A 26,824-nucleotide genomic window follows, 5' to 3' on the forward strand; every position below is an offset into this window, starting at 1 on the left:
CTGTCTACTCCAAAGTAGAAATTGCCTGAAGTTGCCTGCTTCAGGTGCATTTCATGATTTGGGGCTCTATATCTGATCCTCAAAGATCCATCCCAAGACTCGATCTTGTAAACAGAGTTGATATACAGAGTTGCATTAATACTACCTGTGGGTGTCTGTGTGGAAGTTCAAATGCATGTTCATGTGTGTGTGTGTGTGTGTGTGTGTGTGTGTGTGTGTGTGTGTGTGTATGAACATCATCTCTATGGAAATCAGAGGATGACATTGGGTGCTTGTCCTCGGGTACTGTCCACCTTCTGTGGGAGACAAGATCTCTCACTGCAACTCAGCCATGCAGGCCCAGCTGGCTGGTCTGTGAACTCCTAGAGAATCTTCCTGCCTCTGCCTCCTCTAGTGGATCTCAGGCACATGTTACTGTGCCCAACTATTTATCTGGGCTTGGGGATTCAAACTCAAGGCTTCGCATTTGACAGACAAGCACTTTACCCTCAGCTATATCCCCTGACATCACTTTTCAACCAGAAAATAAGTTGGAGGAAAAAGACAAACATAGAGAGGAGTAGCAGTGACAAGAGGAGGAGAGGAGAGTAGCAGGGGACACCACGGAAGGAAAGGAGAGTAGCACAGGATACCTTTAGCACTATCCAATAGCGACTGCAGCTATAGGAAAGAGACTTCTACAAAACTCGATAAAAATCACAGGACTTAAATATCAAAGCAAATAACCAGGAAACTCACCCAGAGCCTGAGGGGATGCTGAGCATCTCTTTGACATTCCAGACATTAAAATTCATTTTTAATGTGTCTGTGAGAGAGAACAGAGAAATCCTCTCAGAAGAGTTACACAGTACAACATTTTCAAATGTACTAATTACATGTAGGAACATTCCAACAGTTCTGTTCTGATCCAATTGGGTGAAAAACTCCACTAATCAATGTACCAGACCTCTTCTGCTACCTAATGTACTATGAGCCTGATGTGGCAATTACACACCTGTAATCTTAACCTCCAGAGGTGGAAGCAGGAAGACTGGCACGGATTCAATGGCCAACCTTAGCCTCGTAGGTAGGTAGGGAACACCCTGTGAATTTGAAGCCAGCCTTGTCTACATAGTGAGCTCCAGGCCAGCCAGTGTACATTATACAACCCTGTGATAGGGGGCTGGAGTTCAGCAGTTAACAGTACTGGCTGCTTTTCCAAAGAACCTAGATTTGATTCCTAGAACCCACACGGCTGGCGACTTCCCAGGGTATCTTTCCCAGGGAGGGGCACAATTAGGAGGTGTGGCCTTATTGGAGTAGTGTCACTGTGCATGTGGGATTTAAAATTTAAAACCCTCATCCTAGGGGGTTGGGGATTTAGCTCAGTGGTAGAGCGCTTGCCTAGGAAGCGCAAGGCCCTGGGTTCGGTCCCCAGCTCCGAAAAAAAGAACCAAAAAAAAAACCAAACAAACAAGAAAAAAAAACAAACCTCATCCTAGCTGCCTGGAAGCCAGTCTTCTCCTAGCAGCCTTCAGATGAAGATGTAGAACTCTCAGTTCTCCAGCGCCATGCCTGTCTGAACTCTCCCATGTTCTCACCTTAATGATATTGGACTGAACCTCTGAACTTGTAAGGCAGCCCCAATCAAATCTTGCCCTTATACTAAGAGTTGCCTTGGTTATGGTGTCTGTTTGCAGCACTAAAACCCTAACTAAGACAGGACCTAATACCTCTTCTGGCCTCCTTGGGCACTGTATGCATGTGGCATACAGACATACACACAGGCAGAACCCCTATACAGATAAATACATTTTCTATTTAAAAACCTGTGATAGTGTCAGTTGTAGGGGTTCACATCCTCAATTCCAGCACTAGAAAAGTGGAGGTAAAAAGACAGAATTTAAAGCTTCCATGGACTACAAATCAAAAGGCTGCCTCTAATGGGGGAGGGTGTATTCTTACTGTTCTCTTAACTATGTCTAAGGATCACATGGGCTAATGTCCTCAGTCTGAGCTTGTCTTTTGTGCTTTTACTTGTCTATTTTTTTTTTTTTTTGGTTCTTTTTTTCGGAGCTGGGGACCGAACCCAGGGCCTTGCGCTTCCTAGGTAAGCGCTCTACCACTGAGCTAAATCCCCAGCCCCTTTTACTTGTCTATTAACTGAATGAGCTTTTAACTTTCCAGAGAATAGAGAGCCTATCGCCAAAGCTTTCTCCTTGATGATTCTACCAGACATGGACTAATGACCAGATAGGTCACTCCAATGTGCCTATCCATCAAGGTAAATGACACTTTAAATGCGCACACTTGAAGCTCTCAAGTGCAGGATTCCCTCTTCATTTATCAAATCATCTTTATTAAAGAAAGCTGGAAAGAAGAAAAGTGAAGCCACAAGGGCTCTGGCTAGATGACTAAAGGAAGAATGTGTGTGGAGAGGGTGATCCTGTGAGTCACAGCGGCTCCTCCCTCTGGCCCATCACACACTCTGTATTTCTGGACTTTTTTTCCTCTCAGACTGGATGTGAGATTACTGAGCATGGTTTGGGGGATATAGAACAACACCATGAAAGTCCTCAGGAGTGTGGGGCCTTCGGCTAGCCCAGGGGACCCACCAGGAACATACTTGACCCCACAGTTGCTTCTCAGCTAACAGATCTTCAGACTCCTCTGCATTAAACATGGCAAAGCCCCACTTCTTTTGAAATGTGGATCTTAATGCTATACAGATCCTTAATCAAATAAATGTGCCTTATGTTCTGCTTGGTGCAGAAGAACATGACGGCCTGACCAATGTAAGCCCTGGCTACTGTGCCCTAGAGCTTCCCAGAGGCACCCCATATAACCTTTCAGGATCATAGACTGGGGACAACATTGAAATCGGAGACATAAATCTACCAAAACACTGTCTCCAAGGTCCCCCCAGGGCAACCCACATAGACTGCATAAGCTACTTATGTTTGCCACCTTTGTATACCAGGCCTCCATAAAGAAAGGAATCTAGTCAGCCTAACTGGCTACAGGTGTTTCTGAACTCCGACGGTATAGGTCTCTGTGGCTGTCATGTCATATGTCATTATTTGGCTTTGGGTTTTTGTCACTTTTCAAGGCAGCGTTTCTCTGTGTAGCCCTGGCTGTCATGAAACTTACTCTGTAGATCAATCTGGCCTCCAACTCACAGAGATCCACCTGCCACTCCTCCTGAGTGCTGGCAATAAAGGCCTGTACCTCCACTGCCCAGCTGGTCTGGGGTCTTATTTACTTATTTTGGCACAGTCTCACTATGTCTCATTATGTGGAGGAGGCTGACCTTGAATTCAGAGATCTGCCTTCCTCTGCCTACCTAGTGCTTGGATGTTTTGGTTTTATATAGGATCTTGCTATGAACCCCAACCTGGCTCTCCTCAGCCACAGATAGTGCTAGGATTACACATATCTCCTCCCTGTGTCCAGTTTGGTTTTGGGGGCAAGGTTCCACTACTTAACAAGAGCTAGATCTGCAACTCCCTATATATGTAGCCCAGGCTGTCCTATTCCAGCTTTGAGAAGCTGAGGTCCTAGACTGAAGCTCCTCTCTCCCCACACTGCATCCTATATCCTCTCCATCCCAACACCCCTCCTTTAATGCTGAAAAAGCTAGTTTCTTCCAAAGACTTCTGGCCCCCTTCTACCTAATCGCCAGGCGATTCTTTGCCAAAAGGAATTGTTTACTCTCGTAGTGTCTGGTCAAGAAGCTTTCCCAAGTAATAAACAGATAGTTCATGGGTAAATGTGCTCGTTAGCAGCCCTGACATTCAAGTTCGATCCCCAAGATAGATTCACACGGCAGAAGATAAGAATCAATTCTTAAAAATTGTCGGGCTGGAGAGATGGCTCAGAGGTTAAGAGCACCGACTGTTCTTCCAGAGGTCCTGAGTTCAATTCCCAGCAACCACATGGTGGCTCACAACCATCTGTAATGGGATCTGATACCCTCTTCTGGTGTGTCTGAAGACAGCCACAGTGTACTTGTTTTTTTGTTTTTTTTTTGTTTTCAGAGCTGGGGACCGAACCCAGGGCCTTGCGCTTGCTAGGCAAGCGCTCTACCACTGAGCTAAATCCCCAACCCCCACAGTGTACTTGTATATGATAAATAAATAAATCTTTAAAAAAAAAAGAAAGAAAATTGTCCTCTGACCTTCATAAAACTCCCTCCCTGTAAATAAATATAGTTAAAAAACAAAAAATAAACAAAAAATAGTTGTTTTTGTTTAGTGTTGTTGTTGTTTGGGGTTTTATTGTTGTTGTTGCCCTAGCCATCCTAAAACTCCCTTTGTAGGCCGGGCTGGCCTCAGACTCAGAGATCTGCCTGCCTCCGTCCCCCACGTGTTGGGATAAAAGGCATGAACCTCCACCACAGCCTGGCTAAATGTTTTAAGAGACCCTGGAGGGCTGAAGAGATGGCTCAGTGGTTAAGAGTAAGTACAGTCTGCTCTTTCAATTTCCAGCTTGGATCCTGAGTTCAATTCCCAGCAACACATGGTGGCTCACAACCATCTGTAATGGAACCCAATGCCCTCTTCTGATGTGTCTGGGGACATCTATAGTGTACTAACACATATAGATAAAATAAATCTTAAAAAAAAAAGATAGAGATCCTCGAAGTTCCTGGCTATTCATTCTTATTTGTTTCCCAGATAGATTTTTTTTTAGTTTTTAGTTTTGTTTGTTCGTAACAATAAGAACAAATGTCCAGTTGGCCTCTCTGATTCCCCATTCACTGATTTTCCAGGCTTGACTCTTCTCCCACTGGAAGCTCCGACCCTGTGAGGGTCTAACGTGGAGCTGAGAGCCTCAGGTCAGGCTTCTAGTGTCCGAGTGGCCCTCAGTCAAGGCCTCGGCTACTGGGCCCGCGAGGCTCCTTGATGTTCCCCAACCTCCTCATCTCTTTCCCACTCCTCACGCGACTCCTGGCCCACGCCCCTCGTGTTCTCACCTCCACAGCAACCACACGCGGCACCACACGCACACCTTCCAGCGACTTCCTGGGCGCCTGCGAAAGCCCGCCGAGGTGAGGCCCCGCCCCCGGCTGCGCTCACCAATGAGAACGCCGATCCTTGACTCCGCCTCCCGATGCTTGAGGCCAGAGGATGTTTTGTGGGTTTTTTGGGTTTAGTTTGGTTTGGTTTTTTGGGTTGTTTGTTTGTTTGTTTGTTTTGTTTTGTTTTTCTGTTTCAAAAACTTTATTTTTACTCGGTCCAAGACTTGGGAGAGGCTCCAGGGCTGCCTAGTGGCTTTAGAGGTTCATTCAGGTGGAGGTGCTGAGGCGGCTGCTGCAGAGCAGAGAAGGGAGCCCCTTGGAAGGCACAGAGGCCTAGTCCTGCTTGAGAGGGAGGCGCTCAAAGAGATACTCGCCCAGAGATGCCTAGGCCACGTGCTGGTTGTGGCCCTGCCACCCCACGGAGGTTGTTCAGGTGGTTGCCCATCTTCTTGATGAGCTTCACATCCTTATCCAGGAAGTGGTTTTCCAAGAGGCACAGAGATAAGGGTCTGTGTGGGCAGAACCCAGGGCACGCTGATCCAAGAGGGCCTGGTTCAGGTTCTCCAGGGCCAAGGAGGCTTCCATGGTCTCCAGGGTTTTACCCATCTCATCTTGAGATGGCTTCTGCACATCCTGCAAAAGTACACAGGCCCGCGTTCTGCAACTTGAGGAGCCGCTCGGCGCCCTCGCGCTTCTCCGAGGCCAGAGGGTTTTTTTTTGTTTTTTTTTTTTTTAACGGTTTAACAATCTTAACGTGCCCGGCTGACCCGAGCTCCATGAAGAAGGTGGTTCAGCAGCTCCGACTGGAGGCCAGGCTCAATGGCATGAAGGTTTCCCAGGCAGCTGCACACTTGAAACAGTTCTGTCTGCAGAATGCTCAACATGACCCTCTCGGCTGACTGGAGTGTCTTCAAGTACAAATCTCTTCAGACCCCAGAAAGTCTGCTCCTTTTTGTAGTCATACATCGTGAGGTTTCTCAAACCACCTTTCATGAACCAGTGAATATTCAAGAGAACTAAGTTCGAAGTCTGTACAGAAGCTTCTCTTTTTCTTTTTTTTTTCACAACTGAGATTTTATTGGTCGAGGAGTAGAGTACGCAGACATTCCAATTCTTACAAATGTACTCAAACGCTGAAGAACCGTACAGTGTTCACGTACCCAAACTCTGAGTCACACTGTGTTCACGTATACAAATGAAGAGCTACATATTGTTTTTCTTTGAACTTATTCCAGTGATGCTCCAGCTTCAAACTTGGCAAGTTTCCTTAAGACCTCTCATAACGACCAAATGCTCACAATGCTCAATTCCAATTCACGATGATTTTATGCCACACACAGAACATACTCAAAGTCTTCATCTTTCACAGCACATTATCAGAAGCTTCTCTTTAACACGTGCTGTAATACACAATCTTCTACTTGTCCGTCCTTAACATCTACCTCTCTGAATTTTCATTGATTTCTGTTTCACAAGGTTTAACTATTTTATATACACTGACTGTAGCATATAATAAAGCAGCATACAGGGGCTGGGGATTTAGCTCAGTGGTAGAGTGCTTACCTAGGAAGCGCAAGGCCCTGGGTTCGGTCCCCAGCTCCGAAAAAAAGAACCAAAAAAAAAAAAAAAAAAAAAAAAAAGCAGCAGCATACAAACTTAAAAAAAAAAAAAAAAACACGGGGTTGGGGATTTAGCTCAGTGGTAGAGCGCTTGCTAAGGCCCTGGGTTCGGTCCCCAGCTCCAAAAAGAAAGAAGAAGGAAAAAAAAAACCAAACAACAACAAAAAAACCCAATTTTAATGGCCCTAACGGACAGCCCACAGATCCCACGAGTCTGAACCCTCGGGCCTGGTTGCTCAGCACAGACCCTTTCCCACTTCAAACCTGAAAAATGGAGAGCCTTGGGCTGGAGAGATGGCTCAATGGTTCAGAGAGCACTGACTGCTCTTCCAGAGGTCCAGAGTTCAAATCCCAGCAACCACATGGTGGCTCACAACCATCTGTAAAGAGATCTGATGCCCTCTTCTGGTGTGTCTGAAGACAGCTACAGTGTACTCATATATAATAAATAAATCTCTTTTTTAAAAAATGGAGGCCCTTGGCAATGCTCAATACTGCCTATGAGGGCCACATGTAGGGTGGGCCAGGGTGCCAAAGTTCAGGATATGAGAAGCATCTTGCTCGCCTGGATATAGCACCATCGTCTGGATATAGCAGAGTAGCTGGAGCATCTGGAACCAGACAACAGGGAACTCAAGAGCCAGCAAGATGATCAGTGGCAAAAACCTTTGCCACCAAGCCCAAAGACCCACGAAATAGAAAAGAGTTCTGAGACCTCTTGAACGTCTCTCTGACCTTTACATGTATGTAGGAGCATGAGCATGAATTCTCTCTCTCTCCCTCTCTCTCTCTCTCTCTCTCTCTCTCTCTCTCTCTCTCACACACACACACACACACACACACACACACACACACAGGCAAAACAACAAAACAAAAACAAAAATCCAAAGCTGGAAAGTGGTTGCATGCTATTAATCTCAGCACTCAGGAGGCAGAGGCTGGCAGATCTCTGAGTTCGAGGACAGCTTGGTCTACAGAGTGATTCCAAGACAGGACTACACAGAGAAACCCTGTTTCTAAAACAAAACAAACAAAACCCCCAGAAAAACCCACCATCAACAACAAAGGTAAACCCAAGTAATAAAACTGACGTAACAATTATTACATCAGTGCCCATAAACCTCAAATACTCATGCTAAGTAGGAGTCAGACACAAAAAGTACATGTTGTATGGTTCTATTTATATAAAATTCTAAGAAATGTACACTCTCTATATAACAAAACAATGGGAACAATTATGGTGTGCATCTGGAACCCCAGCACCCTGGGTGGGTAGAGGCAAGAAAACCAGAAGTTTAAGGTCTTTTTGGCTACAGAGTGAGTTTGGGGCCAGACTGGGACACGTGAGACCCTGTGTCAAACAAAGCCCGGCATGGTAACACTTAACCTGAAATCCCGACACTTGTGTAGGTAAGAAGATGGATCCAAGTTCAAAGCCATCCTGGACTATATAACGACTTCTAGCTTGTCCAAGACGACATAGTGAGAGTCTATCTCAAAATACAAGCAAAAGCCCGCAACCTAGTGTGGGGCCTAGAGCTCAGCAGTAGAAAGTAGCATACGGAAAGGCCTGGGTTCCATCATCGGTACAGCAAAAAATAAATTAGCCAAATATGGTGAGGCCTGTAGTCTTAGCGACACGTGGGTGGATCAGGAATTGGAGACCAGCCCGTGCTACGTAGCCATGTTTTGGGGAGTCTGGAATACAGAGTAGAAAAAAATCCTGTCTCAAAAAAAAAAAAAAAAAGAAAGAAAGAAAGAAAGAAAGAAAGAAAGAAAGAAAGAAAGAAAAGAAAGAAAAGAAAGAAAAAGAAAGATAGTTGGACCTACTTACTCATACCTTTAGTCTCAGGACTTGGAGTGCTGAAGCAATAGTATTTTGCTGTGACTTCCAAACCAATTCGGGCTACAGAGTAAGAAACTAAAAAAAAAATTTTTTTTTAAAAGCCTTTAGTCCCAGCACTCAGGAGGCAGAGGCTGGTAAGTCTCTGTGAGTTCAAGGCCAGCCTGGTCTACAAAGTGAGTTCCAGGACATCCAAGGCTACACAGAGAAACCTTGTCCTTGAAAAAAAAAATTAAAAATAAAAGACAAAAAGAAAGAAAAAAGAAAAAGGTGACCTGGTGGTTCCAGGCACTCCAATTTCAAGACTCCCCTGGGACACAGAGTATGTTCAAGGCCAGCCTAAGTAACTTAGTGTACCGGCCACAAATAACAATAAAAGGGTTGTAGTTTAGTAGTTTAGTAGTAGACTGCTTGCCTAGAATACACTGAGGTTTGTATTTGATTCTCAGCACCACAGATGATGGTGGTGGTGGTGATGGTGGTGGTGATGGTGGTAATGGTGATGGTGGTGGTGATGGTGGTGGTGGTGGTGGTGGTGGTGGTGGTGGTGGTGGTGGTGGTGGTGATGGTAGAATTATAAGATCATCACAAATTTTGTTTGGACATCTTAGACATGGTGGTACATGTCTAAAATTCTAGGACCTGGGAGGCAAAGACAAGTGAATCAGAAAGTTAAGGCCATCCTCAGCTACAAAGTCAGCTCGGTGCCAGCCTAGGCTACATGAGACTCTATCTCAAAAAGAAAGAATAAATTAAAGAGTTGAAGTCCTCCTCTTCCTCCCCTAATACCACTCCATTTTCTCCCCCAAGTGACTTCTATCCTGAAGTCACTTTATGCATATGTATTTATGCATGTGTTATTTTTTTTATTTCACATTTTTTTTGTCCACCAGTGATATGTGGCATTGTTTGAGGCAGCATCTTACTATGTAGCCGGGGCTGGCCTGGCATTCACTGTGTAGACGAGGCTAGACTCAAATCTTATAGGCAAGATTAGCTTTAAACCTCTGATTCACTTCCCAAGTGTGGAATTACAAATGCTCCACCTGTCTCAAGATTTCTGGGAACAGGTTTGTGATAGTTAACCTCAACTGTCAATTCCATGAGACCTAGAATTATTACCTAGGACATGAGACTCTGGCCATGCCTCTAGGGTTATGTTGATTACATGGTGGAGGTGGGAAGACCTGTTCACCCCAGGTGACATTGTTCCCTGGATTGATTTCCTGGACAGTATAAAAAGCAGAATACCAAATGATCACAGAATTCCAGAATTCATGGCCACCTTCTCTCTTTCTCCTCCCCCTTTACTCTATCTCTCTTTTTAAGCAAGTATTTAGTGTTGGGTAGGGAGCTGTGCATACTGCTCTGTGGAAATTAGAGGACAACCCACAGGGGTTGGTTCTCTCCTTCTACCACACCGGTCCCTGGGATTGAACTCTGGTCTTCAGACTTGGCCACAAACACCTAAACACAAACACACTAAGTCTTCTCGCCAGTGCCACTTTCTTATTCTTAAATTCTTTTTGATATTTTATTTTATGTGTAGATGTGCCTGACTGTTATGTCTGTGTACCACAGGCATGCACAGCCCAGAGGCTAGAAGAGGGCATCAGGTTACCTGCAACTGTCGTTAAAGATGGTTATGAGCTCTGTGTAGGTCCTGGGAACTGAATCTGGGTCCTCTGTAAGAGCAGCCAGTCTTAGCCACAGAGCCATCTCCCCAGACCTAGTTTCTGCTTGTTGACTGGATGCAGAATCATCAGTGGCTTCAAACTCCTGCTGTGGCTTGCTAATGAGGATGAAGTGGGGCCACAACAGACCCTTTCTCTCTTCTGTCAGCGTATTTTAGAGAAGCAACAGGAAAGTAACTAGAACCATTCCAAGATCAGAAAAGAGTTCTGAAGCATTTCAGGCTTCAAGGATTTCCAGGAAAGGAAAGGAAATGCATACAGCTACTATGACATCCTTTATACTGATGTGTCCATGTGTGTGGCCAGTTACACTAGGGCATGCTAGATAGACCAGCAGGGTTTATTTTCTGTTTCAGAGTTTGTTTGTTTGTTTGTTTGTTTGTTTGTTTAACGGCTCAGCAGTTAAGAACACTGCTTTTCCTGAGGACCCAGGTCCAGTTCCTAGCACCCACATGGCAACTCCCAACTGTCTATTCCAGTCCCGGGGGAATTTGTCACCCTCTTCTGGTGGCTATGGGTACTGCACACATGTGGCACACACACACACACACACACACACACACACACACACACACACACACACACACAGACAAGCACTCATACACAAACAAAATCTTATTTTTTCTCTGTCTTTCTATCCTACCTCACCCAGCTTTTTCCTCTGACTTCATAGCTGAGCTTCCATCAGTTCTAGCCAGCTTCTTTTGGTAAAAAGAAAGGGTGTGTGACTCCTGTCTCAACATTGGACCATTTCAAATTTCTTCTCCTCCCAGCAACCCCTTTTAGCAGTCACCTGTAAAAATTGACATTCCTGATCAAACAAAATGCTGCATTAAACATGCAGGGCTTGAGGGTGATTTTTCCTAAGAGCCAACCACCCTGTGACATTTCTCCTGAATCCATAGAGTGCTTTCTAAATTTATGTCCCTAGCAATATTATAACAGAGTTTTTAAGACACAGCGTTTGCCTCTAAAGTGCTCTTTAATATTTCATTGGCCAGCTCATCAGACTGCTGTGGGCGTTTGCATAAAGGCTCTCGGAAGTCTATAAACGAGCTGGAGTTATCTCACAGAGAGGAATCTGAGAAGCAAGGACAAAAGGGCGACAGGCTGGGTGCTGCCCCAACAGCAGCATTGTGCAGTCACAGCCTCCCTGCGTTACTAAGCAACAAACAGCTGACCTCCAGAGATTCTCTCTCTCCTCAGATGTAGCTTCAAAAGGACAAGAGGAAAGTTTGCCTTTTTGCCTCCCTTCGAGGAAAAATGCAAGGTGCTTTAATAGGCTCCTGGGTAAGAATTAACCCCAACCCCCTGGCCAGCATGAAATCTTTGTGAGTCGAGAGGATGAAGAGAGGTATCATTCCACATCTGGGCAGGCAGAAGTCTTTTTTTTTTTTTTTTTTTTTTGGTTCTTTTTTTTTCCGGAGCTGGGGACCGAACCCAGGGCCTTGCGCTTCCTAGGCAAGCGCTCTACCACTGAGCTAAATCCCCAACGGCAGGCAGAAGTCTTAGCTGCCCTCTCCTCCTCCTTGTTTCCATACCTCTGAAGCCTGCATTCCTTCATGCTCTCCTGCTAACCAGTAGAACCTTAGTATTCTAGCATCCAGTTTTTCACCGGTCATCTGAGGCTCTGGCAAAACTTTGGGACTAAACTGTCTAGCTTGAGAACATCAGGAAATTATTGTTTGTGGTTTTTGTCTACTTTCTGGGCCCATCCCCATGCCTGGAGCACAGTGAATGCTATTGAAGTACAATATTGTTAAGTTAAATGGAGTAAAGAGTAAAGGGGCGTCTACAAACAGTACAGGGACAGGTAGACTAGCTATGGTGCAAACCTTCAGTGAGGCGGAAAGAGATGCCAAGGAGTCTGCTGTTGTAGATGAAGGCCAGCCTCCAGCCAGCTCCCTCTGCTCAGGTTTACGAATATGGGGACTTTGACCTTCAAGAGGACTCAACACAAAAGGACTGGGCCATAGGAGTTACCTGATGTGATTGTCCAGGAAGGTCCACAGAACAGCCTTTCCAGAGAAACTTCCTTTTTTAAGTGTATTTTGTTACTTTACATGTATGAGTGTTTTGTCTGTGTATGTCTGTGCACCGCGTGTGTATGTGGTGTCTAAGGAAGCCAGATGATGAGATGGTATCACATTTCCTAGAACTAGAATTATAGACGGTTGTGAGCAGCCATTTGAATGCGAGGAATCAAACTCAGGTTCCTCTGGAAGAGCAAACAGTGCTTTTAACTGCAGAACCATCTCTCCAGTGCCCCCCTCCAAACTGTTCTTATTCTGTGACCATATATGTGTGCATAACTGTATTTGATCATATTATCCTGTTACCCTCTTTCATTCCATGCTGAGTACCCCTGAACCCCTTCTTGTTTCCAACATGTCTCTTCCTACTGTCTATCTTCTTCTTTTGGAGACAGCCTGACACTGTACTTCATGCTGACCTAACTAGCTCTCTATGTAGCCCAGTATACCCTTGAATTCACAGTATGCCCCACCTCAGCCACCAAACTGCTTATATTACATGTATGAGCCACCATGCCTGGCTGACAAGTATTTATTTCTGGATGTTTGTTTCTTTGTTTGTCTTGTTTTCCTCTTTTCAAGATAGGGTTTCTTTGTGTAGCCCTGGCTGTCCTGGAAACTCACTGTATAGACCAGGCTGTCCTTGAACACAGATCTTCCTACCTCTGCCTCTCAAGTGCTGGGGCTAAAGGTGTGCACCTCCCACGATCAAGCCACCTCCTAGTTTTTATTTCTGTGTTTTGAACTTAGGTCCTCTTTTGGGGAAGTTTATATCTTGAGTGCCCCAAGGTCAGAGATGCCCATTTTGCCCCAGAATAGCAGAGTGGATAGTAAATGAGTGTCCCTAGCCTTGCCAGTCGATTCAAAAGACAGATCCATTGACTTCTTGGTTCTCAGGGACTCTTGACCCAGTATTAATATTGTGAGGAGAGGAACAAAAGGGACTTAGTCTCAGATACCACAGTCACCCCACCCTAGTCAACAGTAGCTGACAGAAGTATGACTATATGATACCCTTACCCTTCCACACACATACAGAGCCCAGAAAGGTCAATGTATTGAGGCCACTTGTCCCAATGGCAAAAGGACAACTCTGGGCTGGCTCCAGTCCAGGAGTATTGTTCCTCTTCAATTCTATTCTGTCAGAAACTTAAGGAGGAATTTCTGGTTCCTGGGAAGCTAGGGTAAGGATTTAAGTGGGCTTTACCATAATTCCCACCTGCCTTGTTACAGCACAACAGTGGTTTCTACGGGCACTACCGCGGTCAAGTCAAGAGTGAAAGTGCCGGAGAATACCGTCTTGCTGCAAAGCCCCCGCCTCCAGCAGTGTTCCTACAGAGATGTGAGGTACAAGGCATCCCTGAGGGCAGTGGGAAGGAAAGGCTGATCCCTGTCTCTTGAGGATGCAGACCCCCAAGATCACTATCTCAACCTGCAGAGGCAGACTGACAAGTCAGTCACCTGGGAGCAGGCTAACCCTGGGACAGCAGCACTGGGACCTTGGGCTTGAAATAGCAGATTTCTACCAAAAGGCTAGAGAAGAACAGGCTCCTTCTGAATGGGAGAAGCCACAGTACGGTGGGTGGCAATGGAGGATAGAGCTTTAGAACCTAGGAAGAAAGCCTTGCATTTTGCTGAGCTTACCTTCATGTCAGATCTTTGGAGGCCACAAAACTCCACCCTGTCCTATTACTTGGGGACAAGCAAGTAGCCTCCTCTAAACCAGCAGGTGGTGGCTGGTACTAGCCCACATACCTGCCTAGGGAGGACTGAGAAGGACTGGGAGGATAGGTGGCATAGAATAACAGAACCAGGACTTGAGAGCACAGTAGGAGGATGCAGGCCCAGCCCACCACCATTTTCATGCCTGCAGACAAAGAGAAGCTGAAGTGTGTACGCCAGTCAGAGTCACAGGGTTAAAAATCATAAGCAAAACAGGAAAACTTAGGAGTGTTTGTTTACAAAACAGTAGGTACGGGGGGGGGGTGCTCAGGAAAAGACGTATCACAAGATGTTGTTCGTTTCAGAGAGAGGATAAGATTTGAAACAAGATCTCATTCTATAGCCCAGGCTGGCCTAACATGTAGCCCAGGCTGGCCTTGAACACAAAATAATCCTCCTGCTCCAACTTCTTAGATTCTCGGATTACAGCCATGAGCCATCACAGCCAGCTAGTCTCACTTTAACATCCAAGTGTCAGGCTTTGGTTTTACTCGTCTTACAATCTTAGCACTTAAGAGGCAAAGGAATTCAGAGCCAGACTGGGCAAATGTTAGGCCAGGCAAGATGCTGTGTCAAACAAACAGACTGGGTTGTGTAGCTCGGTTGGTAGAGTGTCTGCCTAGCAAGCATGAAGTCATGGGTTTGACCCAGAGCACTGAATTAACAAGGCGGGTGACTATAATCCCAGCGCACAAGAGGATCATATAGTCGAAGTTTTCCTCAGTGTTATAGTGTGTTTGAGAACACATGAGTTGCTGCCTCAGAACAAAACTGAACGAGCAAACGAACGAGCTGCCAACTGGCCTTTACTGTTATCCCAGAAGAGCCCAAAGGGATAGGGTAGCAACATGGCTGCCAGAGTCCAGAGAAGAAAGACAAGTGTGGGGGAGGCGAGGAGAATCATAGTCAGTCAGGAGCAGAAGGGGAGAAGAAACATTTTCCTATTTATTTTCCTTTGTCTCCTCCCAGGACATCCCAGGGGTCATAGTGGTGTCTGTACTCAATCTGCCTTCCAAACAGGGACAGGGAGGAGGAAAGCCCAGAGAAACACGCTCCACCCGCCACAGCTTCTTCCTTCCCAGCCGATTGCCAGGTCTGCCTAGATCTGCCATCTGGATTTTCAGGAATTGCTTTCTCAGGCTGACAGCAGGGTCTTGGAGGCTGCCATATTTCTTAGCATTCTTAGCATTTCCAGTTGGAAGGACTTATTGGCGATGCTTACTTACAAAACCAGGCCGGAACACAGCTCCAGATTGCTCATCAGTGGCTTCACTCCCTCCTTCTCAAGCACGAGGAAGCCAGGTGCGATGGCACGTACCTGCAATTCCAGCACTTGGGGGGGTGAAGTCAGGAAGGTCAGGAGTTCAGAGACGGCCGTGCTATATAACGAGTCCAGTATCGTCTATTCCTAAGCCAGAGAGAGAGAGAGGGGGGGGGGGGGGGGACAGAAGCAGTCCAGAACACTCCTGCTGGATTTTTACAGTAGCCCTTCAGATGATTTGCCTTGCAGACAGCAAACATCCCACCCCTCGGGAACAGACGTAGAGGACACCTGTTTAGGCTGCTGATCAAAATAAAGACTTGAGACATTATCTAGTGTTATCAAATGTAGCAAACAGCATGGTCTGTATGTACTGCACTTAGCTTGAATAAATGTCAAGTCTCACGGTTCTTTCTCACGCTAAGCCTCTCTTAATTAATAGAACGGCCAGGAAAAGTGCATCGTTTACTTCTAACTGGCTGAGAGGAACGGCCTCAGCTGACTGGTGGTAGCTACTGTTTAACAGCCTTCGTGAGACATGGTGACACTTTCCTCTGGTTCAGAGCACATAAACATTTGTGACACTTAGATATGGGGAAAACCTCTTTTTTTCCCCCTATTTTTATTTTCCTTCTGAACCATATGGGTTCACCTTTACTTGTCTGACCCTTGAGACCTGTAATCTCAGTGTTGGTTCGTAAAGGCAGACAAGAAGCATCACAGAGACTCATGGATGGAGAATAGACTTCATGCTGTGTCCCTGCTGTCCCCCCATGGCTCCATGTCACACAGAGGCCCCTCCCTCAGCACCCTACTGACTTGCGACTGTCCAGCTTCCTCAGAACCCTTAGCTCTCCCACACAGAAATCCTGCCTCTCCCCAAGGCCTCTTAATTGAGGATCCCGTCTCTAGACCCACCTGCTCAGATGCCTGACAGAAGAGAAGCCTAAGTGGTTGAGAGACAAAGACACAGCTAAGACTTCTTTCTGGAGGGCAAGGATACCCAGAACTGCCTGGGCGGGAGAGGAAATGACTCCTTCTCACCAGGCTCCCACAGTTGTGAGAGAGTAAAACTGGAATCAGTGGGAGTGGATAGATTATCCTGCCACTGTGGGGATAATGTGTTTCCAGAGTCAGGGCTGCCTCTGACAACAGAGGCTTTCACTCTAGGCTCTGCAGCTGAGAAGAGAAGGGAGAAACTTGGAGGTCAGTTGGAACTTGTTCCAGACTTCCAGATTTTAATTTTTCGTGCATCTGTTTGTGTGCATGTGCGCATTCATATATGGAGGTCAGAGGTCAGCGTGAGTGCCGTACCTCAGGACAGCCACAGGGTTCCTTACTGTGACCTGGGGTTTATTAATTCAGCTAAGCTGGCTGGAGTCCCCAGGGAGCTTCCTGTCTCTACTCCCCAGCCCTGGAGTTACAAGGGTGCACGGCCAGAGGACCGTGCACGACTATAGGACCATACCTGGCTATGTATGTGGGTCCTGGGGTTGCGACTTAGATCCTCAGGCCAACACAGAGAGACCTTGTCTCAAAAGAAAAAGAAAAAATTACCCAGGCCTTATGCTCCACGACTATAACTCCAGCACTTGGAAAGCTGAGGTAGGATTGCTACAAGTTTCAGACTAGCCTAAGCTACACAATGAGCCCAGGACAGTCTGTCAGCCCTGTCTCAAAAAATCAATGACTTAAAGGGGGAAACTGCCACATAAGTGTAACAATACAGTATGCAACCTCGGAGCTTGGTTTCCTTGGCTCAGTATAATTTCCTGGAGAGTCATCCAAGTTGTCGTGACTATAAATAGTTCATCTCTCCATTACTAAGTATCGTTCTACGGTTCCTACGGATCGGATTGTTTGAGCATTCGCTTTATTAAAGGGTATCTGAGCTGATTCCAATTTTGGCTCTTATAAATAAAGCTGCTAGGAGCATTTGTGCAGATCTCTGGGCGAACATAAGTTTTCTTTTCTCTGGGATAGATGCCCAGAAGCTCAGTTGCTGGATCATATGGTAGCTGCGTGTTTAGCTTTTAAAGGAGCTGCTAAGCTGTTCCCCACTGTAACCCGGCCATCTTACATGCCCACTAGCAGTGCTCGGCTGATCCAGTTTCCCCGATTCCTCACCAGCATGCCACAGTGTCTCCATTTTTAGTTTCAGCCATTCCGATACATGGGCGAGGGGATCTCATGGTGATTTTGGTCTGCATTTCTCCAGCCTTTAACCATGTCGAGCATCTTTTCATGTTGTTTGCCATCTATAAATTCTTCCTTTTTAATGAAATATCTTCATGTTGTTGGCCTATGTCCTTATTGGATTGCTTGCTTTACTAGTGTAATGTTATTTTACAATGTATTCTAGATTCTAGTCCCCTGTTGGATAGGTGGTTTGCAAGTATATTTACCCCACGCTGTAGCTTTCTCTTCATCCTTCTTCTTTTGGATTTTCATAGGAAAATCTTTTTGGGAGACAGGGTTTCCCTGGGTGGCCCAGGCTGGTTTTGAACTGTTAACAAACCTCCCTTCTCGGGGTTGGGGATTTAGCTCAGTGGTAGAGCGCTTGCCTAGGAAGCGCAAGGCCCTGGGTTCGGTCCCCAGCTCCGAAAAAAAGAACCAAAAACAAACCTCCTCAGCCTCCTAAGCACTGGGATTCTAGATATGACAGTCATAGCTGGCATAGCTTTTTAAAAAGGATTTATTTATTTTTTTATTTATTATATATAACACACTGTCGCTGTCTTTCAGACACAACAAAAGAGGGCATCAGATCACATTACAGATGGTTGTGAGCCACCATGTAGTTACTGGGATTTGAACTCAGGACCTCTGGAAGAGCTGTCAGTGCACTTAACCACTGAGTCATCTCGCCAGCCCCTTAAGATGTATTTATAAACATGTGCATTTGTATGTGTGTCTGAATGATTTTATGTGCACCAAGAGTGTGAGGGGGATAGAAGAGGCCAGAAGGTGCTTACCTCCTGGACCTGGAGTTACAAGGGATTGTAAACCACCTGAGAGGATGTGGGAACTGAGCCCAGATTGTCCGCAAAGAGCAGCAGGCACACCTAACCACTGAGCCATCTCTCCTGTCATCCAATTGCCCAGAACAAAAACATTTTTAAGTCTTATAAGGTCTAGTTTAATTGGCCTAAAAAATTTAAATATTGTTTGAGGTCGACCTCAAACATGGTGTGTAGCCAAGTGCATTCTTGACCTCTTAATCTTATTCCCACCTCCCAAATGTTGGGATTACAGCGTAGCCCACCATACCTGCCGGGATTACAGCCTAGCCCACTGCACCTGGCTTGCTTTTTCTTTTTTCGGCTTTTGATTTTAGTGTCAAGTGTAAGAACTCTTTGTCTGCCCTAAATTCTGAAGAATTTTTCCTGTTTTTTTCTAAATAGACTTGTTTTTTGGTTGATTGATTATTAGTTGATTTCTCTCTCTCTCTCTCTCTCTCTCTCTCTCTCTCTCTCTCTCTCTCTGTGTGTGTGTGTGTGTGTGTGTGTGTGTGTGTGTGTGTGGAACACAGGGCTTTGTATATCTACTTTCTACCACTGAACTAAAAACCCAGTTCCTGGAGACCTGGGGGTTTAATGCCAAATGTGTCATCTCCTTTATAAGGAAAGAGAGGAAGTCTGGCCACCTTCCTGTCCTCATAGAGCTATCGCTGTTTGGAGTTTACCTCCAGATCTATGATATCTAAGATAGGAAGTGCCAAAGATTAGGCCGTTAAAGACATGTCACAGCCATCATTTTACCTAACCCATCAATCTGCTGCAGCCAGTTCCTTTCCTCCCTCCCTCCATCCTTTCCTTCCTTCCTTCCTCCCTTCCTTCCTTCCTTTCTTTTCTTTCTTTTTCTAGTCTATGGATAAAAATCCAGAGCCTCAAACCAACTGGGCTAGCCCTCTGTGACTGAGACACCCCAAGTCCTGCGTTGTATCTGAGCTTGTTGTCAGCCATTGCTATCACCATCAGTCCAACCATGGCGGATCTCACCAGATCAGATGTGAGGAAGCAGTCACTGGCCTTTAGAGAGGAGTCTAGTGTGACTGGAAGTGGAGTCGGGGAGCATGTGTGTTGTATAGCTCTCACAGATCACTATTATGGGTTTGATCGTTACAAACATGAAGAGCTTTTGCAGATTTTTGGCAAACAAGATGTGTTCTGATTAATGTACTTAAGGAATTTCTGGCTACTGAGACGACAGCAGACTGGAAGTGGGATCTTGAAAGCCTAGACATAGGTGGGAAACTCTGATCCTTCAGGCAAGAAAGGATGGTGGTTTTAACCAGGACAAGCCAGGTATGGAGGCTCACACCTATAATCCCAGCACCCAGGAGGCCAAGGAAGAAGGATCCTCAAGTCCAACCTGGGCTGTAGAGTGAATTCCAAGCCAGCTTGGGCTACATAGCAAGACTCTGTGTCTCAAAACAACAAACAAACAAAACGGAGAAGACTCAGGTATTAGGATCTAGCTGTCAGGTGCCACGGCCTGAGCTGTAGGAAAATGGGTTTGGCGGTGATTATGAATCACCGTGACGTGTCTGGAGGTGCCCTGCCATGCCTTGACTAGAAGCTATTGGGTAGCCAGTTGGCTGTTGAGCCTGAGCAGAAACCTTCAAGTGGAGACAGACATATTCATTTCCAGATGTCACTTAGGGCTCAGAGCATGGCTATGCTGTTAGGTATGAGTATGGGTGGAGGGGAGAAGCCTGAAGCCTAGTCCTGGGCAACTTGGACATAAAGCCCTCCATTGATGGTAGGCTGTCCTGGCAGACATACCTGGGGTCCCAAAGCTTCCAGGTGGGGGTGGCGGCAAGGGCGGGGTGAGATGTCACTTTGATTTGTCTCTACCCTTTCAGGGTGTTAGCATTTAGAAGTGGCGTCTCCCGAGGCAGTCTGCAGGAGCAGGTGAGCACGCCCTGCCCTCACCTTCCTTCTCATCTTCTTTCAAGGAGCCAGCTAAACAACACTACTTCTCCAAGCATGACAACCGCACTTCCTACGACAAAGTGAGTGCTGGAAAGAGGAAGGGGAGGAGTCCCTTGGCTGATGCCGAGGATGTACCAGGCAGCAGGGTAGACCCGAGACCTTTAGGGAACAGGTTTCTTACCTAAGCAGAAGAGTGTCTATTTCCCCATAGCCTTTTCCACTGCTAAAAACCTCATCCCCCAGACAGAGGCAACATTGCCTTGGTTTTCTTGGCTAGTTTGCTCAATGGTGAACTATCCCAGGGCGTCACTCAGGGGTTTCACGCTAAGATGATAACATTACTAAGGATGTAGGTACAGGTTAGGGAGGCCAGGCACAATCCCAGCATTACCAAGCTGATTAGATGGGGCCCAAGCAAATCCTGGATGCCAAGACTGTGGGCCAAGAGCCCGTACCGTTGAGAAGGGTCCCTACTGCCTACTGCAGGGAATCGGAAGACGGAAAGACCTGGAGCGCCTGTGGAAGAGACACACCTTCCTACGCTGGGCACCCTGCGAACTGGAATTGAGCCAGCAGCCACCTCTGGAATCATCCTACCAGACTGATTTTCGGTCAGGCACAGGACTCAGTCAGCTCCCCCAGCGCCTGGTCCAGTTTATGCAGGTCCAGCCTCCCTATGCCAACACCACTTACCAACATAACTTCTGCCAGCCATCCCGGGGTGGTCATTGTGGTAGCGTCAAGTTAAGGCCCCATGAGCCAGTCGCTGAAACACTGCCCGGCCTCCCGGGAATCCCAAAACCCAAGTTGCTGCAGCACTACCTCCACGCCGGAGTTTCTGAGTGTTTAGACTGGTCCCAAGCACTAAAACGGTTCTGCTGACATAGCAGCCTGTTTGTACTTACAGTCCATGGTGTCTGGAGCGAGGTGGGGGCGGGGCGGGGCGGGGCGGGGCCTATGAGCAAGCTCACTAGCAGGCCCTGTGTCTGGCTCCCACGGAGTATGTATGACTTCTGTGTGCTGGGCTGGGGAGGTACTGTCCAGGGAGCCCTGCCACTAAGTAAGAAAGGATAAACCCGCACAGACTCCAGAGTCCAGAAAAGTCACCATGACCATGGGTTGGTACTCAATGTAGGTTCAGGGATCCTACTAGAGCAGTCAAGGCAGAGAGAGAGAGAGAGAGAGAGAGAGAGAGAGAGAGAGAGAGAGAGAGAGAGAGAGAGAGAGAGAGAGAGAGAGAGAGAGAGAGAGAGAGGACAGAGACACAGAGACAGAGACACCAGAAGCCAGGTGCCTTTGAGGGCTTTGACAGTTCAGCTACACAGTCCTGCCTAAGAGACGCCTCATAAGTAGACTGCCCCATCCACTATCCAGCCGAGCCACCCAATAGCCAACACCCTGAAGTAGGTTAAGCTTTGAGGAGACACTGTATGACTTGGATCTGGAGGTGATCCTAATCTTGGGAAATGTTTTTAGAAGTCCTCCTCTGGTCATCCTATCAAGTCCCCAAACATTCAAGACATCCTTTGTCATTTAAGACAAAGCTGAGGCTTAGGTAGACTTGAGACACCAAGTCACTTCAGATATGGTTATCAGGTTTCCCAGGTTCCCTGTGGACTTTCGCCCCTGACAGAACTGAGTCTTGAAAGAAAATGTGAGAGTCTGCACCAGAAGCCACACACCAGACTTGAGTAGTATTTTTATTTCTACATCAAAACTCCCTGGGTCCTCCCAACAGCCCTGTGAGGTAGGTTGGGCAGGAAAATTTCAGAGATCCCCATTTACAGTTGAGGATACTGAGGCACAGAGAGGTGAAATGACCTGCCCCAGGTCACACAAGCCGTAGTACAGACAGTAAGGCCAGGGATCCTCTGGCCCCCCCACGGCAGTCCCCACATTCTCCATTTCTTTTTTTTTTTTTTTTTTTCGGAGCTGGAGACCGAACCCAGGGCCTTGCACTTGCTAGGCAAGTGCTCTACCACTGACCTAAATCCCCAACCCCCTCTCCTCCATTTCTTCTGTGACTTCCATCCTCAGAATACTCCTGAGGTCCACAGGAACCCCCAAGGAAGACTGGAAGCTCAGACTTTTCCAGACTGGCCACTAGAGAGGGCCTGGTCAGCTCTTCGGTCCTAAGCTGTAGACCATGAGGCCAATGCCCTGTGTCTCACTTGTCAGAGCTGACCGGGGGCCTAGTAACTCCTAGGGCATGGGTGGGGCTAGCTATGGTTCGTAGTGGATGGTGATAAAATAGGTGTGAGCATGTGTGTCCTGTGCTAATGACAAGGGCTCCCCAATGCAAGTCCCTAAGGCAGTAACTCAGGTGCCCTCTCCTGTGCCTCCCTCGTCCCACAGAGCCATAGGGAGCCCCCTCAGCAGGTAGAAGGAGCCTGATCTGCTTCTATACTGAGCTGTCCTGGTAGACAGGTCTCACCAGGTCTTCAGACTCCATCACGTAGACACAGTGCTTCCACAGCTTGACTCGGGCCCTGGGCCACACCCCCAATAACAAATAGTCGGGGCCCAGCCTGCAGGCTGGAACAGGAGCATCGGGCTGTAGGCATGGCAGGCAGTGCCTCCCAGCGTCGCCGTGCAAGACTGAAGCTCTCCACAGAGGCCAAGGGGCACGGCTGGTTCCCTGGAGGATACAGACAGATGGTAGCAGGGGGCTAAAGACCCCTTGGCTCCCTTTCCTGAATGATGGCTTAGTAAGTACTAGTACTTACCCTAAGTATGGCCTAGCAGTGCTTTGCGCCTTGTTGCCCAAGTTCATTTGTTCATCCATCCATCCATCCATCCATCCATCCATCCATCCATCCACTATTTGATCACGTTAGATCATCTGTTCTGCTTCTGTGTCTTAGAGCCCCAGTCAGGCGTGGCAGACAAGGCCAGGCAAGTCACAAGTTTTCTGACTTATAGATAGGCAATGAACTCATGAAGCTCTGACACTGTTGTCTAGTGAAGGTGGACCCCCTAGGAGATACTCTTTCCTGCTTTATACCGTCTTTTTCTTAGTCCCATGGACACTTACCAAGACCCCCAATAGCCACAATGTTGCCCCCAAGGGAGCCAACCACAAAATCCGCCCTTTTATCCCTCATCCGCAGGCTACGAGGCAGCTTAGTCCAGGATCCTGAAAGAGAAAAGATATAAGGTGTATGCACACAGACATACACAGATGCAAGGCACACGTATGCGCACGCGTACACACACGCACACTCACACACTAACTCCCTTCTGTCCCATAGAGTAGAACAGACTAGAACAGGCATTGCTCACCATGCTCCAGGTCAAACATCTCCACAGTGTTGACAAAATGCGGGCGGGAGTAGAAATTGTGGGGGCCAGGCTGCTGCAGGCCACCCAGGCTAAAGACACTGCCTTCCGCCATAGCACAGCCAGCAAAAGCTCGGCGACTGGGCAGACTTGGGTGTCGGGTCCATGTACGTGTCTCCAGATCAAAAGCTTCAAAAGCAGTCACTGGGAGCTTGCCCTGGCGACCTCCTGTCAAAGGAGTTGAAGCATCTGGGGCAGAGCCCTTCAGGCTCACTGGTATCCTTACCAGGTTGCTGAACCATCCTCCCTGGGCCCCTACATCCAGCTGTGTACACACCTGCCCATGGATTAGTCATGAGACCACGTCAACCCTCAGCACTCAATATGATTTTCCAACCCCAGTTGGACCACCAAAGAGGCTTTAGAACAGACCTGGATTGCCCCCAAACAAGACAGCTCAAGTCTTAACATCTCAAACCAAGACTGACCCCCTAATCGAGACAACCTTCTGGATTCTTTCCCCAACCCCTTTCCCACATCCCTCAGCCCTTACCCAGGACGTAGATCTTGTTCCCGTGCAGGAAGGTGGAGGCCCCGTAGCAGGGTGTAGGCATGGAGGGTAGCGAAAGCCAGCGGTCCCGGCGGGACTCGTAGACCAGTACCTGGGCCTGGGGGGCCGTGTCAGGACCCATTCCCCCCAGGGCATACACCATACCATCTGCACAGAAAAGAGTGGTTCAGACCATACACACATGTCTGGCTGGCCAACCCCACCCTGACAGCTCCCTTGGTCCCAGGGGCAGGAAAGGAGACCCATGTACTTATTAAAAACTTTGCTGCCCATCTGAAGTGGGAGCTAGGAGAGCTGGGGTTCCAGCTTTGGCCTAGGCCCCTCCAAGTGAAGAGCAGGAGGCAGCTGATCTAATTATAATCCAGCATGGTCTCCCTGGAGACGCTATGGCAACCAAATCTGGCATTTTAGCAGGCTAGCCTGGGACTGGTGGTCAGACCTGGAGGCCACAAGGGGTGTGTGCGTGTGTGTGTGTGTGTGTGTGTGTGTGTGTGTGTGTGTGTGTATAGGGGGTAGGTCTCCTAAGGGGATGAGGGTAGCTTAAGATGGTAGTAGGAGCTATAAGGAGATTTGTTCAGCGTGATGCTCAGTCTGGGAAGGGAACTTTGGGGATCAACTTGGTGAAGGCTTGGGCCTGAGAGATGAGCTTGGGCCTGGAGGATAGAGGTGCTGGCCACAGCAAGCCTCAGGCACCGTGTCTGTGTCAGCACCTCTGCATCTCTGCAAGGTGCTGTTTCAATAGAGCCGTTAGGTGCTCAGAGTCAGCTAGGGGCACATCCACAGGCCTTTGGGTGATATGCCAGACTGCTAGGGGCTTCCATGGCAACCACCTCCCCGCCCCCCATGGCAACCATCTCCAGGTCCCCTTGGCCTTTGTCCACATCAGGATCCCTGGTGTGTGCTGGGGATGAAGAGGGGGGGTGCTAAGCACTTAAGCACTTGCTGGGCTCCGAGCCAAGGCCTTGCTCCCCTTCCCCCCCATACTATTTATAACTATGAGAGTCATTAGGCCACACCCCCCCCCACTGGTTCTTAGTTACAAAGAATAGGACAGGGTAGTGGCGAGGTCTCCCATCTTCCTGGGGGGGGGGGCTTCTGGAATCTGACCCCCACCTCAAAACCCAGGAAGTGCAATTAACAGTGAGCAAGCCTAGGTAAGAGAAGAGACTGGAGGCAAAGCCATGTCCAAGGCAGTACTTATCCAGTCTCTGTGATAATAGACTCGGTCAAGAGAAAAGAAAAGGAAGCTTGTTGGGTCACCTAAGGGTCGCTCTAAGCCACTCACCTCTCTCCACAGTCGCAACACCCATGGCTGCTTGAGGGAGGGTCGCCCGGCGCTCCCAGCGGCCTTCATCAGCCAAGAAGGCCTCCACAGCAGCTACTGGGCTCTGGACTTCATCCACGCCACCCACCACTAGCACCTGCTTACCCAGAACCACAGCAGCTGCACCAGCCCGGGCGGTGGGCAAGGGTGCTAATGCCAGCCATGTGTGTGAGGCCATGTCCAATGTCTCAGCAGTGTCCAGAGGTAACCCAGCCCGGCCACAGCCCCCTAACACCAGCAGGTGTCCATCCTGGTGCGCCACTGTGCCATAGACCCGGCAAGTGGGCATGGGGGGGAACACCTGCCAAGCAAAGGCCTGGCCACCTCCTGCAGCCATGTTGCTCACTGCCAGCGGCAGGCCATCCGCTCAGGCTGCGGGCCTCACTGGGGGGATACGATAAGGTCTCATCTTGATTCTGTCAGGGCTGGAAGGGTGTGTCAGAGCAGTCCAAAGGACCTTGCCTTCACCTGGAGGAGAGATGGAAACCAAAGGGTCAGGGCAACTGTCAGGAAACAGATGAACAACATGTAGCTGAGGGCAGACCAGGCCCAAAAATCACTAGTGGAGAAGGACCCACCACTTTGACTAGCGCTCTACTGGTGAAAGATCCTTCTGTAGTGGGAAGAATAGATTCCAGATACCCAGTTCTCGTAGGAGCATGAGGGATTCCTCCCACTCCAACCCTAAGAACTAGTAAGTAGTAACTAGATCAATTTAGAGTGGAAGGGAAGATAGACCCCAGCTCTCCAACCTAGAGCCCTTCCTATCCCGACAAGTCTCATCTTGGTGCTCCAAGAGAGCTCTGTATCCTCACACACTGGCAGCTAGTGTGCCTTGAACAACCTGGGCCCAGCCATCAGGGTCTCTCATCTTGTAGTCCTTACAAGAAGGATCTTCTACGAGGTACAACCACTTATATCAGCAAAAGGCCAGTCTCATGTGGGAGACTCAAAGGGGATAGACTCCAAGATTCCACACTCCCTTTGAAGTCTGTCCTCATGGGTGTGGCGATGCCAGCAGATCTCCTGCTGAAGAGGTACCAGAGGCTGGTGTGGAGAATCTCTTGAGTACAGGATTAGAAGGTCCCTGTAGGAATAAACAGCTGGATTCCTGACACCCCCCAACCCCACAAGAGCACATTCCTTAGCCTCCCTTTGCTCTGTGTGTGTGTGTTTGTGTGTCCATATGTCAGTGTGTATGCTGGGGGTCTCTACTCTCAGTCCAGGGATTTGACAGGACGGCCTCCTGGCCCCAAACTTCCAACTCAAAGGAGAGTGGGGGGCGGGTCTGGTTAGTGGGTTTAATTAAGGCTCTATGCTTCATGCCCCAAACTTCCCCTGAGCGAGGCTCCCGCGGGACTCACCCGCTGGATCTCAGATGTCGCCAGGGCACCGGGTCCGCTGTTCCGCCTCCGCTGACGCTGGCTCTGGCTAGGGCTGAAGCTGGGCTCCGGTGGGGCTCCCGCACCGCTCCGGCGTGGGGCGGGGCTGGACCAGGTCCGCCCCTCGCTCCCCCCTCCCCAGATTCGGGGAAACCTCCTC

The 26,824-nt window shown here is 48.1% G+C and overlaps 3 protein-coding genes and 1 pseudogene across 9 annotated transcripts in view; 1 reads left to right on the forward strand and 3 right to left on the reverse strand.

The window, feature by feature from the left end:
- Window positions 1–7,384, reverse strand: part of Iho1 (interactor of HORMAD1 1) — a 36,626-nt gene extending 29,242 nt beyond the window's left edge. Inside the window, exons 1-2 of one of the 3 annotated variants that reach the window (XM_001055346.8) lie at window positions 4,955–7,384; window positions 739–805 (exon numbers count right to left, since the gene is read on the reverse strand). In XM_001055346.8, coding sequence (XP_001055346.3) covers window positions 739–794 — 56 coding nt within the window. In that variant the 5' untranslated portion in view covers window positions 795–805; window positions 4,955–7,384. The remainder of the gene's footprint in view (window positions 1–738; window positions 806–4,954) is intronic. The other 2 variants (XM_063266467.1, XM_063266468.1) reach the window with 2 other exon arrangements.
- LOC120094445 (small nucleolar RNA SNORA70) lies at window positions 2,883–3,002 on the reverse strand (annotated as a pseudogene).
- Window positions 3,996–20,997, forward strand: C8h3orf84 (similar to human chromosome 3 open reading frame 84). 3 transcript variants are annotated; one of them, XM_063266114.1, is made up of 4 exons: window positions 3,996–5,029; window positions 13,422–13,535; window positions 20,039–20,188; window positions 20,574–20,997. In XM_063266114.1, exons 1-4 carry the CDS (start codon window positions 4,884–4,886, stop codon window positions 20,674–20,676), a joined length of 513 nt encoding a protein of 170 aa, XP_063122184.1. In that variant the 5' UTR covers window positions 3,996–4,883; the 3' UTR covers window positions 20,677–20,997. The 3 variants fall into 3 exon arrangements, with proteins under 3 accessions (XP_063122184.1, XP_063122183.1, NP_001102859.1); XM_063266113.1 differs by having other exon boundaries at window positions 20,039–20,087; NM_001109389.1 differs by lacking the exon at window positions 3,996–5,029 and adding an exon at window positions 11,346–11,445 and having other exon boundaries at window positions 20,132–20,188; window positions 20,574–20,990.
- Window positions 20,998–21,795: 798 nt separating this feature from the next.
- Klhdc8b (kelch domain containing 8B) lies at window positions 21,796–26,762 on the reverse strand. 3 transcript variants are annotated; one of them, NM_001007685.1, is made up of 6 exons: window positions 26,647–26,762; window positions 25,244–25,750; window positions 23,941–24,105; window positions 23,391–23,615; window positions 23,143–23,244; window positions 22,017–22,746 (listed from the first exon to the last, which is right to left on the reverse strand). In NM_001007685.1, exons 2-6 carry the CDS (start codon window positions 25,617–25,619, stop codon window positions 22,550–22,552), a joined length of 1,065 nt encoding a protein of 354 aa, NP_001007686.1. In that variant the 5' UTR covers window positions 25,620–25,750; window positions 26,647–26,762; the 3' UTR covers window positions 22,017–22,549. The 3 variants fall into 3 exon arrangements, with proteins under 3 accessions (XP_038937260.1, XP_063121393.1, NP_001007686.1); XM_039081332.2 differs by lacking the exons at window positions 25,244–25,750; window positions 26,647–26,762 and adding an exon at window positions 24,209–25,229 and having other exon boundaries at window positions 21,796–22,746; XM_063265323.1 differs by lacking the exons at window positions 23,391–23,615; window positions 26,647–26,762 and having other exon boundaries at window positions 21,796–22,746; window positions 25,244–25,619.
- Window positions 26,763–26,824: the final 62 nt, after the last annotated feature.

This window comes from Rattus norvegicus, chromosome 8 (assembly GCF_036323735.1).
Source record: "Rattus norvegicus strain BN/NHsdMcwi chromosome 8, GRCr8, whole genome shotgun sequence".
NCBI lineage: Eukaryota > Metazoa > Chordata > Mammalia > Rodentia > Muridae > Rattus > Rattus norvegicus.

Bases quoted from the DNA above. Each gene is read 5' to 3' on its own strand.
- Klhdc8b (NM_001007685.1), bottom strand. From the start codon at position 25,619: ATGGCTGCAGGAGGTGGCCAGGCCTTTGCTTGGCAGGTGTTCCCCCCC. The intron at 23,245-23,390 runs GTGAGCAATGCC...TTTCTCTTTCAG, and splicing joins GATGTTTGACCTGGAGCATG to GATCCTGGACTAAGCTGCCT. The intron at 22,747-23,142 runs GTAAGTGTCCAT...TGTATCCTCCAG, and splicing joins TGTGGCTATTGGGGGTCTTG to GGAACCAGCCGTGCCCCTTG.
- C8h3orf84 (XM_063266113.1), top strand. From the start codon at position 4,884: ATGTTCCCCAACCTCCTCATCTCTTTCCCACTCCTCACGCGACTCCTG. The intron at 13,536-20,038 runs GTACAAGGCATC...CTACCCTTTCAG, and splicing joins TGTTCCTACAGAGATGTGAG to GGTGTTAGCATTTAGAAGTG. The intron at 20,088-20,573 runs GTGAGCACGCCC...ACCGTTGAGAAG, and splicing joins GAGGCAGTCTGCAGGAGCAG to GGTCCCTACTGCCTACTGCA.